Source organism: Chanodichthys erythropterus, chromosome 2, assembly GCF_024489055.1.
Source record: "Chanodichthys erythropterus isolate Z2021 chromosome 2, ASM2448905v1, whole genome shotgun sequence".
Taxonomy (NCBI): domain Eukaryota; kingdom Metazoa; phylum Chordata; class Actinopteri; order Cypriniformes; family Xenocyprididae; genus Chanodichthys; species Chanodichthys erythropterus.
Window position 1 is genome coordinate 11231514 of NC_090222.1, and position 15751 is coordinate 11247264.

The 15751-nt window shown below is 39.2% G+C and overlaps 1 protein-coding gene across 7 annotated transcripts in view; it reads left to right on the plus strand.

The window, feature by feature from the left end:
* Window positions 1-15751, plus strand: part of cobl (cordon-bleu WH2 repeat protein) — a 136855-nt gene that overhangs the window by 111689 nt on the left and 9415 nt on the right. For all 7 annotated transcript variants that reach the window (XM_067400897.1, XM_067400923.1, XM_067400906.1 and 4 more), the window contains 4 exons: window positions 8855-9137; window positions 11540-11658; window positions 12437-14202; window positions 14334-14453. In XM_067400897.1, the coding sequence (XP_067256998.1) occupies window positions 8855-9137; window positions 11540-11658; window positions 12437-14202; window positions 14334-14453 (2288 nt within the window). The remainder of the gene's footprint in view (window positions 1-8854; window positions 9138-11539; window positions 11659-12436; window positions 14203-14333; window positions 14454-15751) is intronic.

Consider the following 15751-nt stretch of genomic DNA (forward strand, 5'->3'; position numbering starts at 1 on the left):
CAGCTTAAATTGATCTTTGAAAATGGTTTGAGGGATATTAAAGCATGTGATGTAATGTTCACAAGTCAATGACATGTTTCAAACCTCATGCACACAGGTGATGTACAAGAAACAAGTCTTGTTTTACACTGTTGCATGCTGGTTTGCTCATGAAGGAAAACGTATGTTCTGTTTTGTTTAAACCAGTATTGCTAGCTCCTTTTTACCACCATGTTTATCATTCTTTTTATGGGTAGGTAAATCACAGATTTATAAAGGGCAACAAAAATAAAAAATAAGAATGTCTTTGTTTACACTTGCTCAGCTTTAAATTAGCTTGACTGAAGTGCTAAATGCTGTTTTGATTTATGGATTTGCCCCAAGTAAAAAACTTTTTCAGATTTTGTGCACTTTATGTTTGTTTTTAAGGGTCTGTTTGACATATTCTTATTAAATGATTTGAGATGTGTCTGCACTTCTAAGTTTTTATAATTCAGATTACAATTATCATCTCGTGATCTCAGCTGTGATGTGATTGCATTAAGAGGTTGTCATCCCATTTCATACTGGATTAGTCAGGAGTTTTATGTCATTACATGACGCATGCTATTCATTATCTGTGAGGATTTGTAGGGAGTGGCCTTAGCAATTATAACATGGTTAACTGAAGTAATACCAGTACAGTAAATATAATATGGCTTCAGGAGATATGAGACTTAAAGGTCAATGACTTTGCACCTTTTTTTTTTTTTTTTTTTGGTGGGTTGGTTAAATTAACAGGGTAATACAATTGTCCTTCATAATGAAGGTATTTTCACATTTTATTGTATGACGAAAAATAACCCACTCATGATCAAAAAGGTGGTTGCTAACAAGTTGCTAAATGGGACTACAGAGACATTGTCAGGGACATTAAACTTCATCACACCGAACAGGTGAACTCATCTACGCAATAGTCCGTTTTCACAGCCTCGTTGTGTTTAATAGCTATTCTACACACTTTCAGGGAAAATAGTTTTTTAATATAGACTGAAAAAGTTGGTGGAAGCTTGGTGGTGGTGACATTGAAGTCTAGCTACCGTGGTGTTGTTTGTTTGGTAGTCTAAGGTTAGCTTTTTATTTCTGGTAATTGTATTTAGACATCAAAATTCATAAAAGTTGTGTCCATTGGTGAAAATGATCTTGATTACCAAAATGTGAAAATATCGAACTTTTGTTGATGAGAGTTTTTTTTTTTTTTTTTGTGATAATTCATAAGCCTATGGAAAAATCCTATTGGGTTTTTGTCGAGGGAACTAGTGTGATGCTAGCTTCCATGTTGGCCTGCGAAAATACATCATCCCTGCAGCATTCTACTGAAGAGATGGTTTCTGCAGAGTGCAGACCCTTGACTGTGTGTCATGGTCAGTAATTCTTTTAAAGATAATTTTACCTTTTTATGTCTAGGTAAGATTAGTTCAGCTTGTAAAATGGCATGTGGTGCAACGTTTCGCATGTTTTTCAAACCAGTTCAAAACTATTGAAACCCAACATAAATACAAGAGCACATTTCTAAAAACTTGACATTTGTGCTTTAAACTGGATTTTTAAAAGACTAGTTTAAGTTGTTTTGTTATTATGTTTTATTACTATTATTTTTAAATAAACAATGTTAGTGTAACGAAGCTGGACTCAGGCAGGGATCCAAATGCAAAGCTTTATTAAAAGTGAGCATGGTCATACAGGCAGGGTCAAAAGGGAACAAACAGGAACAGCAAGGGACAGGCAAAATCGTGGTCAGGATACAGGCAATGATCAGGACAGGCAGATATCACTCACAGGTCAGGAAACAATATACAGTCCAAAGGCAGGCAGCAGGGGATCGTAAATGGTAAGCAGACAGGATCGGTAGCAGGCAGACAAGATAATAACGCTCAGTAATGTACACAATGTTAAAACAAGACTTCACGATGAGGTGGTGTGTGAGTGAGTCTTAAATAGTCCAGATAATAGGCTACAGGTGTATGTGGCAAATGATGATTGGTGTGAAGTGTGCATATGACAGGCAGGGAGGATTATGGGAGGTGTAGTCGAGGAACTGACAGGAATCGTGACCGTTAGTCACTTTATTTATATGTGCACCAATAATGCAATTATTTCTCATAATCAGAGTAAGGTCTTAATTGCAGTCAGATGTTTACATGACACGAGCAGAACTCTTTATTCCAGTTTACATGCAGTTTTCATCACTTTGATTATTCGCTAATAAGTATGGTTACTTATCCATGCTTAGATACTCAGATAGGTATACAATAAGGATGTTAAAGGGTTAGTTCACCCAAAAATGTCATTAAGTACTCGTCCCGATGTTGTTCCACACACGTAAGACCTTTGTTTATCTTCGGAACACAAATTAAGATATTTTTGATGAAAACTCAATATGATTTTTATTACTTTTATAACAACAACAACAAACAAACAGCAACAAACACCCTCCCCACCCCCTCCCAAAAAAACAAAACAAAAAAACAAATTACAAATGACATAAATGTCTAGATTAAGTACAAAGAATAAATATAACTCATACAATTGGAGGGATAGAAATCAGCACAAAAAAACATAGTATAACAGATGTATTACTATCTTTAAGTTCTGTTGGAGGAAGGGACCCCAGACCAAAGAAAAAATAATAGACTTTGCTTCATTAAGCCATATTTTTTCAAGGTTTAAGACAGACACCATCTCAGCCAGCCATTTCTGAAAACATGGGGAAGCAGTGGCTTTCCAATCCCTTAATATAATTCTCTTGGCCACAACCAGAGGTTGACCGATAAGTTGACACCAGCCTCCTTTTCCCAGGCTACCCTGAGATAATCAGAAGATGTATTCAACTGCGAAGAGAACAGGGAAACAAATAGTGAAACCATATACCTAGAGTCTGGTGCTCTTCAAACTAGGTTATAGAAACAGTGCTTTTTATGCTGAATCTTATAGTCAGAGAAAGCCTACCGAACATAATGCTGAATCTACAAGTAACGGAAAAAAATGAGAATGAGAAAGATGAAATCTACTAAGAAGGTGATCAAAGGAAGAAAAGTGATCATCTGTGTATTTTTGATGAAATCCAAGGGTTTCTGACCCACACATAAAAAGGTAGAAAGGTAGTTAAAAACATGGTTAAAATAGTCAACATGACTACAGTGGTTCAACCTTCATGTTATGAAGCGATGAGAATAGTTTTTGTACGGCAAAACAAAATTTACGACTTTATTCCAAAATTTGAACCATTTTCATATGTAGTGAACTTCCTTCCGAAGTATTGCGTCATATGTAGTGAACTCAGTGCAGGCTTCCTTGTTTACATCCGAACGGCAACTCAGTATTGGCCACACAACGCATCCATGTGATGCTGACACAGGATCCGGCCAATAATGAGCCGGCATTCGGACGTAAACAAGGAAGCCTGCACTGAGTTCACTACGTATGACAACAGTTCAAATTGTTGAATAAAGTCGTTATTTTTGTTTTGGTTTTGCAATGAACGACATGAGAGTGAGTACTTAAAGACAGAAGTTTCATTTTTGGGTGAACTAACCCTTTAATGGCCATTGTTTCAGTCTACTCACATCAAATTCAAAATACATTTTTGTATGAATGAATCACTGGTTGTTAGTTGATCAGTAAATGTTGTATAAACCAAATGCTGATTCTGAATATTGCAGATTTGTAATATTTTTCTTAAACTCTGTGGTCAGTGCGAGTCTTCACTGCAGGACATTACATAACTACAGTTTATTATAAGCCATTGCTTTGTGCTATTAATTTCTTAGGAATTAAGAAATTTAATTAAATGCTTCTTATGGCTCCTTGCTAAGAATGCATCTAATGCCAAATTGCTCTGGAAATAAACCAAAGATTGAGTACAGAGGGACACCACTATGATTTGTCATCTGGGAAGATCAACTTGTATGGTTTTGTTTTTTTTTTAGTAAGTTTTTTACGTACATTTTTTGTTTGTTTGTTTGTTTGTTTGCACGTTGGTCTGTTGGTGAGATCTTTGCATGGGTGTGTTTGTAAGCAAGATGTCAACAATATCAGACTTAGTAGTGTGGTTCTGATTTCAGGAAAATGTCTAATTTTGTGGATGTGACAGTGTTTACTCATGACACAAGATGCCATGTACCACTAATCGATAGTGAGTGTGTGTGTGCGTGCATGCACATAAACTCTCTCTGTGGTTGCAGCTGGCGTATATATGAGCTCTGCTGGGAAAGGGTTGGGAAACAGCTTGTGAGTCACAATGAATCCAGGAACAGGCCTCTCTTCAACTTAACTACCAAACCTGAACACATATACACACACACATTCACAACACACCGAGTTCATCCTGAGGTTCCTCCGTTAAAACTTCCCTCATTTCTTCTGTCTGTTTTGAATATCCTGAAAAAGGCAGATGCATTTATTGTAATAACAGATGATTATGTGAGGGATTTTAGGGTTTAGAGAATGGGAGAGAAATCAGAGCTAAAGTCATAAAGGGGCATCAGAAAGAGATAGAGCAGTTTGAAGAATAGGACGTTGTTGGGACACACATATTTGCACAAACAGTTTCTCGAGAACAAGTGAGTTATGTTTGGTTTGTTATTTTTGGCGTTAATCCATGACCCACATTCCATTTGATTTTATTCACCATCTCATTTTTCATATACAAGAAACAGAAAACACAGATCAGATCTGTTTAGGCCTAAAAAGAGCAGTTATTTATTATATGTAGAGCAGTTATAGCAAATTATTTTTGGCTTTGTGTATGTCTTTGCAAAACTTTAAAAGGGGGGTATCACACACAGTTTCTGCCCATCTCATGTTAATCTTGAGTACCTATAGAGTAGTAATGCATCCTTCATATCTCCAAAAAGTCTTTAGTTTTATCATATTTATAAAAGATAGATACGCTGTACCGAGTCTTTCTGAAAAAAGCAGAGCTCCTGGAGGCGTGCCTGCCGTGGGCAGAGCTAAAGAGTCAAGAGCGCGCGCAGCTTTTGCATAGAGATCGTCTGCAAGCTGTGACATCATTATAAATAAAAAAGGTAACAAAAATGTACGTAACAACACACAGACATTTGATGCAGTTTTACTCACCACCCACGATCTGCAAATCCAGCGTCGAACTGGGACTTGTTTACAAAGCATACATCACCGAAATTCTGGGAACAAACAAACATAGGTGCACAACTCTGTTGCTGACCCAGAAAAACAAACTTCATCCACTGTTCCCTTAATGCTGGGATCTTTGGCAAGTTGAAAAAGGTTATCTTTCCCTCACAACCAAAAACACACTCCTTTGGTGACAGGAAGTGCGTCTCATTTCAGAGGCTGCGCCCTCCAGAGGTTGCATTTGAAGGTTGCATAAATCATCAAGGATGTCATATTTGAGAAAAGTAACCGTAATAAAATTGACTGATATTCATTGTGAGGTGTAAAATGCTGTAATTTCTTTCTTACTTTGCAATCTAAGGGTTATTTTTCTTAAATGAGAGTGCCTCGATGATGTATGTAGCCTTCATAGGGTGCAGCTCCTGAATTCGGACACAGCCATCGTTGAAAAATCTCTGGGCTTCCATATCCATAATGTAGCACGTTGATGGCCGTGCTCTTGCTCTTTCTCTGGGTGGTGTGCGTGTGCACGCTTTTCAGGCTCTTATTACTTGATAAAGGCCATACCCTAAAAAATTTGGCGAAACATGTCCACAACCGGAAGTATATTTGGCACAGTCATACGTCCAACTCGTGTTTTGAAACTGGCCATGTTTAGCATGAGAATGCAACACTTTAATAGTATAAATAAGTTACAGCCCCTTTAAGATGCTAAGGTGTTCTAAGTGGTTATAAGTGTTTTTTCCATAGATACAGTATGGCTTGAGATGGCTCCTTCAAAGTAATGTTTTGTCCATTTCTTTGTCTGAATAATGAAAAAACAGCACACCATTTTATCTGCTTGCATGAAACTTTAATGAAATGCAAGGTTTCGACCAAACAAGGTCTTCATCAGGCAATAACAACAAATATAAAAGGATTTTATATTCACGTAGCAAATCCTCACACCTAATAAAAGACAAGTGCAATCAGCAAACTAACCAATCATTCAATAAGCAAAAATACATTAAACAATCAATGTAATGAAAGACATCCAAAATGCACAAATGCAATTCAAACAACAACCCAACATTTTATTGTCTGCCAGGCATTAAAAGCCCATTCACATAATTAATAGCACACCTCTCCTCAACAAGCTTAAACAAATGATCCAGGACAAGTAATGATCTTAAGATTAATTCTTAGGGTAAAGTCGGGCACATGTGGTGTTTTTAAGTTACATTTATTTATATAGTGTTTTATGTGAGTATACTGCTGTATGCACACAGGTAAAGTAGGATGTACTGTATATCCAACTTTTTATATATCACTGGGCCATGGCTTGTTAGACTGTACAATATGATTCCAGTGAGATCTTGGGTAGAAACCATGGCATACTGTGCAACATTAACTCTGTTTTATGTCAGACGCACAATGTATGACATAATGTAGCCAAGACTTTTGTCCCATATTGTCACATTGTAGGAGCATTCAATCAATCGATGGTAACACACCTATTGATCAAAGATTTTGCCCTACAATGAACAATTCATGTAAGGTGGCCAAAATTAATTCACCTGAACCTAATGTTGAGGACTGCATCATGATTGCGCTAATTTTGATAGTAAATAGTCTTTTCCCTTTTATCCTTTCCTTCCTACATGCTTGCTTTGCTTGCATACAGGCACGTTTTGCACTAATTCTGTTCTTTTGGTTCTGGTGACTTGATGAAGCATGTTACATAGTTAACCCAATCTGAAGTACTGACCCATTATGGCAGGGTTCCTTCAATCCGGCCTTTTAGGCCCTCTGCCCTCCAAAGTTTAGCACAAACCCTGAACAAACACACCTGCCTGTACATTTCTAGTGGCTGTGTCGGAAAGCTTAGGCAGCTGACTTGTTGCCTCAGTGTCCTGTCAGGCAATGACTTTGCAGATAGCGTTTGCACACAAAGATACCTCACAAAACTTATTTTGGACAGGCTTTGGAGGCAGCATAATGATCTAATGATCTACAACAAGTAAAGCGAGCTTTGGTGACAACTAAGGAAATATTTAATTACTACAATACTAATTTCTCACTAGAAATGACTGTCTAGAAGTTAAAGTTGCATGAAGTTGGTCAAAAACATACATTTACATACAAACTGTCTATCAACCGCATTTTTCAAACGCCATGATCAGATGAAGGCATCTCAGTAGACAGGATGTGTCTCAATCATTGGTTTGGACATGCCTTGTTGTTCCCTTTAGAAAGGGAAGTCGCATTGACCCTAGGGGTCGCTATGGGGAATGCCTCCGGCATGCCAGGTGTCTGAAGCATAAGTCTAAACACGACAATGAACTTGACATTGATAGGCGGCAGGCTATGATGTCACCACAGGTGCGACCGTGAGTATAAAAGGGCACCTGGAAATAATGCCATCCTCTTTCTTGTCTTCAGGATACCGGTTTGTTTGAATGTGTGTTTATTCAAGACAAATCTAGGATTGTGGTGAGCACTAGCACTAGCACTAGATTGTGGTGTCCGCTTCTAGAGCTCAGCTACATTTGCTAAATTGTTAGGCTCTCTCTGAGCCTCCTTGGCTACTGCAGATTTTTTCTGGCCTCCTCTTCCTACCGAGTTATTTTTATTTATTTCTATTATTTAGGTCTTCGCTCTCCAGAGCTCCACCGGGGTAACAGTTTAGGTTGAAGGCTCTCTGTGCACCTCCTTGCTAGACATCCTGAGTGTGGGGCATTGTTAGGCCTCCTCTTGGTTAGAGCGCAAATAATAGCCGAGCTCTAGAAGCGGAGGCCTCAGCATAATGACTAAGTCGTCAGGCTCTCTTTGAGGCTGCTTGGCTAATATGAGCGCTGTTAGGCCTCCGCTCGTTTATGAGAGTTGTTTTTATTTAGGTCTCTTCTCTTAAGAGCTCCGCCACAATAGCAGGTGCGGGTTGTAGACTCTTTGTGAGCCTATTTGCAAGATATTCTGAGTGTAGAACGTTGTTAGGCCTCACGATGGGAGAGTTGTTATGCTGAGGCCTCTGCTCCTAGAGCTTGGCTTTAATTAGCTAAGTCGTCAGGTGATCTGTGAGCCTCCTAGGCTAATTTGAGGCCTAGGAGGCCAGGCCTCTCAATTTAGAGAGTTGCCTTCTCTGAGGCCTCCACTCTCTAGAGCTCCACTCGGGTTAGTTACGGGTTGCAGGCTCTCTTTGAGCATCCTTATGAATTGTCCTGAGTGTGTATGTTTTTAGGACTCCTCTCGATAGGAGAGTCATCATGCTGAGGCCTCCGCTCCTAGAGCTCGGCTATTATTAGCAAAGTCGTCAGGCTCACTGTGGCCAATAAGGCATTCATCTCTTCAGCTTGGCAGCATGGATATTCCCTAGGAAATGCAGCATGAGTTCCCTGCTTCAGGCATTCCTGCTCGGCCTCCTTTAGACAAGAAGTGGATCACACCTGTGGTGATGTCATAGGCTGCTGCCTGTCAATGTCGAGTTCATTGTCATGTTTAGACTCCTGGCATGCCAGAGACATTCCCCATAGCAACCCCTAGGGGACAAAGTGTCTCGGTCCCTATTCTCAGGAAACATGGTTGATGCTTTCCTGCCTCCATATGCTGCCTGTGGAGGCAGTATTTTTCAGCTTTTGGGTACAGCCAGTAACTTGATTAGCTTGTTTAGGCATCTTAACTCTGCAGGGCAGTGGCCATTCAGGACCAGATTTGAGGAGTTCTGCATTATGGCATTAATGACAGTGACATTTTATCTCCCTTTCAGCATGGCTGCATTCAGCTCATGAGTCTGTGTCAGAGAGGATGGCAGAGCAGGAAGTGGAAACAGTGTCCGTGGCCAGCAGTGAGAGTTTTGCAGACCAGGGCTATGCGGCATCAGAGGGCATGGCCGAAGAGTCCGGCCCAGTCTCTCCTTCTGAAAGGATACAATCTGTGTCCCCTGTGGACATCATGTCTCTGAACAGTGGCACAGCTATGCCTGCAAAGCAGTCCAAAGATTCTTCCAGTGACAGTGATGAGGGTTGTGCGACCTGGGGTTCCAGAAAAAGGTATGCACATGTACATGTTTACTCTAGCTATAGACCACCACAACAAACAAAAACCCTGTTCACAACAACACAAAAAATTTGGTCAGAAAAATACCTAAATGGTTGCCCAGTTTCTTCGTAGTTCAAATGATAAGTATATATTAATTAGAACGTCTCCATTAATACATTTGGTCTGAGCAGACACATTAACAGCCATTTTAAAGTTCATATGTTTAGCGCACCAAATATCACACCAGGCCTTTGTATGTATATTTCTGGCATTCTCTGTAATTTGTTCTCCTGAAAAGTCAAGCTACATCCAGGTTTTTGCTACTCCAAGATGGCCTACCACTGCAGACATAAGGGGTGGGAGAAAAAAAAAAAAACATTACGATGCATCACAATTCTCTCTTGAATGATTCTGATTCTTACTTTCATCGAAACTCAGCGAGTGAACCGCTGTAGAGGCGGCGCCACGCTCGGTGCGTCATCGACAGTTATATAGTGTTAGGGGAGGGGCTATGCTCAGGGGACGATGTGCGTCATTAGACCCCCGTTTTAGCTCCGCCCAAAAAATCCTGAGCAGAGACTTGGTGAAAACTGTTTAACGCTCTAACTTCACAATTAAGCATTACTCAATTCACACACTTTGTAATGTGTTTTAGCAATACATTTGTAACATTTATAAAGTGTTAAGAAAGAATTGTCAGAATTGACTTTACAGGGACTTTAAGGGATTAAACATACAAGACAAAACATCTGATATGATTTGTTTTGGAATCAGGTTGTGACTCCAAGAATCTGAAAGGATCAGATCATGCCTAAAGATTCCAACCCCCTGCTTCCCTGCTGGTACTATAGTTTGGCTGGTCAACTGGTAAACCAGCTTGGACCAGCCAACAAGTACTGTAGCTACCATCTTAGAGTCAACATGAAATGGCATTTTTGACCCATCTTGTTAATTGAAATTTGCTTCCCTTACCCCAAGTGAAATAGAATATTTAATGAGAAAAGTGGGACCAGATCTCCAAACCAGATTCGCACCAGAATAGAATGCAATTGTTTATTAGTAGCCTGAAACAATGGCTAAATAGATATTTGGCTATTGGTTAAAATTTACTGACATTAATTGGTTAACACTGTATGATGTCAGCAGAAAGGTCATTCAGAGGTGGAGCAAGTTATTACACTTTGATAAAAGATTATAAAGAAAAGCATTTTTTTTTCTTCTTCAAAATAATGCGCATTGCTGAATCTTGCACAATAGGAGCATTAACGTGTATTAAGAAAGTAAATAGGTCAGATTTGAGTGATAGGGTCATCTTGATTTTAAGCTGGTAGTAGCTGGACTTTCTAGAAGGGATTGGTACAAAAACAGTGAAGTAGAATGAAACATGGCTCTGAAACATTTTACCCACATATTTGAGTTGGATTTGTAATGGTTTTATGTTTCAGATATTTTAAATTTAAACTACAAACAGTTATATTCACCACACCTGATCTACCACACATTATTTGAACTCCATAAGATCAATATGTTCATTGGACTTTTATTTCTCTGCTGGACAGGAATCGAAAGCTTTCCCAAGCAGAGAGGAGACAGAGCAAAGGATTTATCTCTCTCATTCTCTCTGTTTACCACTATCAATTCATTCCCACAGTTTAGCCAGTCTCACGTTTATCCTTTTCCAGCCAGCCAGTGTTCCTCCAGGGCTGACTGAGGAGTCTGGCTTTTTAAAACTTTGCTTTATGGAGCTGAAAGTGCTGACTGTTATCCAGATGTATGTGTGTGGATTCTCCGCCAAAGCCTGCAGCCTCACCTCAAGCTTCTCACTCCGGCTCTGTCTCCACTATAGAACTCCATTCTGTCTTCTCACGCTCTTTTCTTTTTCCAGGAAAGGGCTATTAGTTTTTCCACTCGGTCATCTGTAAAAGCAGCCTTTTCCAAGGGTGTTAAAACACACATTTTTCTAGGCTCGTGTTCTCATCTTCACACCTCACCCAATCATTTTATAATGCCTGGTGAATGTATTTAAATAATGTGATTGTTTTTTGCCAAGTACAATGAGAGCTCAGGAGTTCTGTTCGGAATAAAGAGTTGGAATTATTAACAGGTGGAATTCTTATTGTTGATAAACCTGAAATGAACACATGATAAAGAGTTCCACCTCCCGTCTAATATTGTAGATCTTATACTGTAATGTCATGTATATGTTATGAACATTGACTCAAACCTTGTATGTGAGGCACAAAATAAACCTAATAACTAGACAAATATGCAATTTATTATTTACTCTTATACAGAAATGCAATATTACCTTGAGTATCGTTGATACTAGGGACAGCTTTACTAAATTTGGTCACTTCTTTTACTTGCTTGTTACAAATACACAACCAGCTGAGTTGATTTCTTGATTTCTCAGTACTGGAAATATTCAGCGAGGACAGCAGTCAATCAAGAGACAAAATGGATATGAAGAAGATCCAGAGATTACCGCACAGATACACCTCACTCTTGCCGATCTAGACGCAAATCTGGCAGGTAAATTACTCATGGATAAAGTTAATGATTAAGGTTCAACCACTCAACTTTGCTTCATCATTAATACTTTAAAAGGGTCATGAAACCCTATGTTAGTTTTTACCATAGTTTTGAAAAATACTACAAAATGGGGTGTGGTAAGCTGCGAGTGGAGGGTGAATACAGACAACATAATAGCATCTTCTGATTCAGACAGTTTTATTTCACTCTCATACAGTGAATATTCCCTCAAATGCATGCTGAAATTCACCATTACATGCAACAAAATGAATACATGCAATCTCACTGTACATTACTTGCACATAAATATTCTGTGACAGCTATAATTTAATGCACAAATAAATGCACTGCTGTTTACATTTGTACTCTGCATTAAAGTCTCATGAATTATTATGAGATACTGGTGAGTCATCTATGTATTATAGGTTTAAGAAAACGTTACATCATGTGATGTTGACAATAAAGGATTTAAAACTGAAAGACAAAAATATTGCAAAAAAGATTAAAACAAACCAATTTTCTCCTATATTTAGAATTAACGGATGCTAAAGTTGTCTTCTATGATGTGCAGCAAACATACCTCTGTTAAAATCTCAGAAAATGTATTCTAGTGTTTCATGATCCTTTAAAGATTTTGTTCTACCAGTTATCCATTCTGTTAATTGCTAGGAAATAATTTAGGTAAACATGTTCCTGGCACTTTAGCTGCCATACCATGAACACTGTTAGCCCTATGAATTACTGATTTATTTATTAACTTGTTTTCCCTGCATTTTAGATATTAATCACTCAGGAGGAGCATCTGTGTTTGTGGATGATGAAATACCTGTGTCCATTGTTGACATGGACATTCCAGTTACAACCATTGATGACATTCTTGATGATGACCAGTTCAGCACAAGCGAGTGTGAGGCAGAATTGTTGAGCAGCACGCAAAACATCACCAGCCAAACGTGTACCCCATGTGAAGCTATCAAAAACAAAAACAACAATGCCTGCCTGACAGAGGAGAAACACAGAAGTTCATCTCCAGACATAGACAAGCAGTCAGAAGTGACTACACTCACAGTTATTGAGAAAACCACAAGTGCATCTCTAACCAACAAGAAGTTGTCACAAGACACTAAGCGCATGGACAATATGGAACAGAAGGCAGTCTTCAGCTCAGAGACTAAGAGTAAAGCTGAAACTGAAGAACTAAAGAGTCAGAAAAACATTGTATCACAGAAGTTCCAAAGTTTTGTGCGTCCGGCTGTTCAGACCGTTCAAAAGGTTCCTGACGAGAGACTCAAATCTGCACCTATGGTCCAGAGGTTCAGTACAGAGCCTGCTTATGAGGACAGGACAACTATTACCAGAGTATTGACAACTCAGGGTAAGATCACCCAAAGTTCAGTTTCTCGCTTTGGAATGAAAACCTTCACTGTCATCCCTCCAAAACCGGCTGTGTCCCAGACCAAGCCTACAGGCTCTTTAGTCCTAGGTGCCATTAAGATTGATGAACAGGGCAACATGGTTACAGGAAAACAGATTTCCACTTGCCCAGCAAAAAACAGCAATCCCGATGTGGATACTAATACAGAAAAATCCCCATTGGACAAAGCCAAAGCCTTTTGGAGCTCCACAGAGAAGCAAGACCAATCAACTGTGACCAACCAAGGACCCATTATAAACAATAGAGATACTGATGTGTTCAAACCCTTGACTGTGTCTGGAGTATCTAAACTTTCACTGAAAACACCTCCCGAGGAAACACACAAAGAGGTCATTATATTGGAAAGGAAGCCTATATCTGTCGTGGCAAGTAAGCCTTCATTCCCAGAACCTGCAGAGAATCACTCTTTCACAGCTGAAAGGCGTGATCTCTCTTTTCTTATACCCTCCAGAAGAACCTCCAGCCAATACGTTGCTTCTGCCATTGCAAAAAACAATAGCATTCCCAATACTAAAGTAGATATCATGCAGGCACCATCAGAGTCCAATGTTAGTGTCAAAAAACCTGTCAATCAGCTGTTAAATAATGAGGTTAGACCTACAAACATACACAAACCTGCTTCCACTTTCAAACCCACTGAAAATTCTGTGCCTTCTTTTGGACATCTTAAATGCCTGCAAAATTACCCCAGTCATGTTGCAGAAAAGCCGGCAAGTTCTGAAAGGATAAGCAGTATTGAAAAAGGCACTCTGCATGGGGAAGACAGAAACAAATCTCTGGACTCACATCCCTTGAATAACAAAATCCCACTCTCAACACATGTGTCTGCTCACATTAAACACATGGGATCTTCCTCTGAAGAAGCCACATCAATCAATAAGTTCCCAGACACCTCCTCTGCTCAAAAGACGCCAATAGAAACTACACTTACGAAGAAGCCAGAGTTATACAAATCTGAGGTTCCAGCTGAACCAAACCAGGGTAAAGTGTTTGGACCAGTTAAGAAGTTCAAGCCTGTTATTTTTAAGCCTGTCCAAAAGGAAACTTCTATCCATAGCTCTCTAATGAAGGCCATTCAGTCTGGAGAGGGCATTGAACGCCTCAGAAAGGTAAACTGTGAGTCACAACATGAAAGAATATTTATCAGCTTTTCTGGAACGTCCTGTTAAGTAGGGATTCTTAAAACATTTTTTGTTAAAGTATAATATAATATCATTATATTACTTTTCATATTGTCCAGGTATCTGACATATCTACCAGCTGCACATTTAAGAAGCCATCTTACAATGATGCAGAGAACGAGCGTTCTGCACTTCTTTCAGCAATAAGAGCTCCAAGCAATTCTTCCAGACTGAAGAAGGTAAGCTAAATATTAGTAAGACTTAAGGCACAGTCACATAGCAAAATTTAATGGGCAAAAATTGTCAGTTGTGTAGTGATGTACTAAATAAAGCTCACACAGAAGTCACTTTCAAACAAAGCAGCTTTTTGTGACTATCTCAACCCATAAACGAACCTCAACCCATGTGAAAGAATTTCCAGCATCACATAAAATTCCAAGCTGATTTCTACTGAAATTACTGGGTTTCCCCCTCTAAATTGCTCTAAGCAACAGTAAATGTAACCGTACCTTAAAGGGTCATGAAACCCCCCTGTTTTAGCCTGGTCGTTCACACCTCTGAGCTGGAAAAACTCTGTAAAAATGGGCGTGTAAAGCTCTGGAAAAGTGGGAGTGTAGAGGGGAGGAAGAGGGGAGAGAATAACCAATGAAACAGAGACATACAATACACTCATTATACAGAATAATGAATGTGAGCACGGAGAAAAATGACAACAAACTCCCAAGCACAAGGGAGAAATGCACAAGAATGTTTAAAAGGGTTAATAATACTCTCATTATGTTTACGAGCACTACAGTCTCATGACGCATAGTTTAACACAGAAAGAATAAAGACATGTTTTTTTTTTTTTTTCATTCTCTAAGTCTTTTGTTCATCAGAATAATCATGTCATCGCGTTCAGATACACGTATCAGTGTCCAGTGTGCACATATATTTCATTTGAAGAAGACTTGATGAAATATGTGTGCATACACCGTGTTGGTTCATGTTTGGTGCAGGAGAATGTGTAAAATACGTTTATAAAAACTTTAAACACGGATACTTTATGCTCTATAATCCACGTGCCTAGAGTTGTTAAACTCATCGCGGAGCTCCACGCTGAAACCGAACATTTGCCCACTCCACATGCATGCATATCATAACAATCGTATTTTTCATGTGTTCGTATTCAAACTTTAGTTCTGACCACATCACGGGCAAAATACCAACAACACTCATCTGCTTGCATATTTTTCATTTGTGCTGGTAAATTAACAGCAAAACAAACCGCCTGCACCAAAACTTCAGCTCTGGTCACGTCGTAGGGAAACACATTTTTGTTGTAGCACTGAGGAAACAAACACAACAACAGAGACAGTGGCAAGAGAAGTGATACTTCCTCATGCATAATACCGCAATTATAATCTTATGCATACTACAGCACAGTGATTGGATTGAAAGAGATTTTTCTTATGAATAAATGCAGAAACTGTTGACTTCAGCATGTTCGACCAGCCCATACTTGGAGCCAACCAGCACTCCGGATCTTGACAGTAGT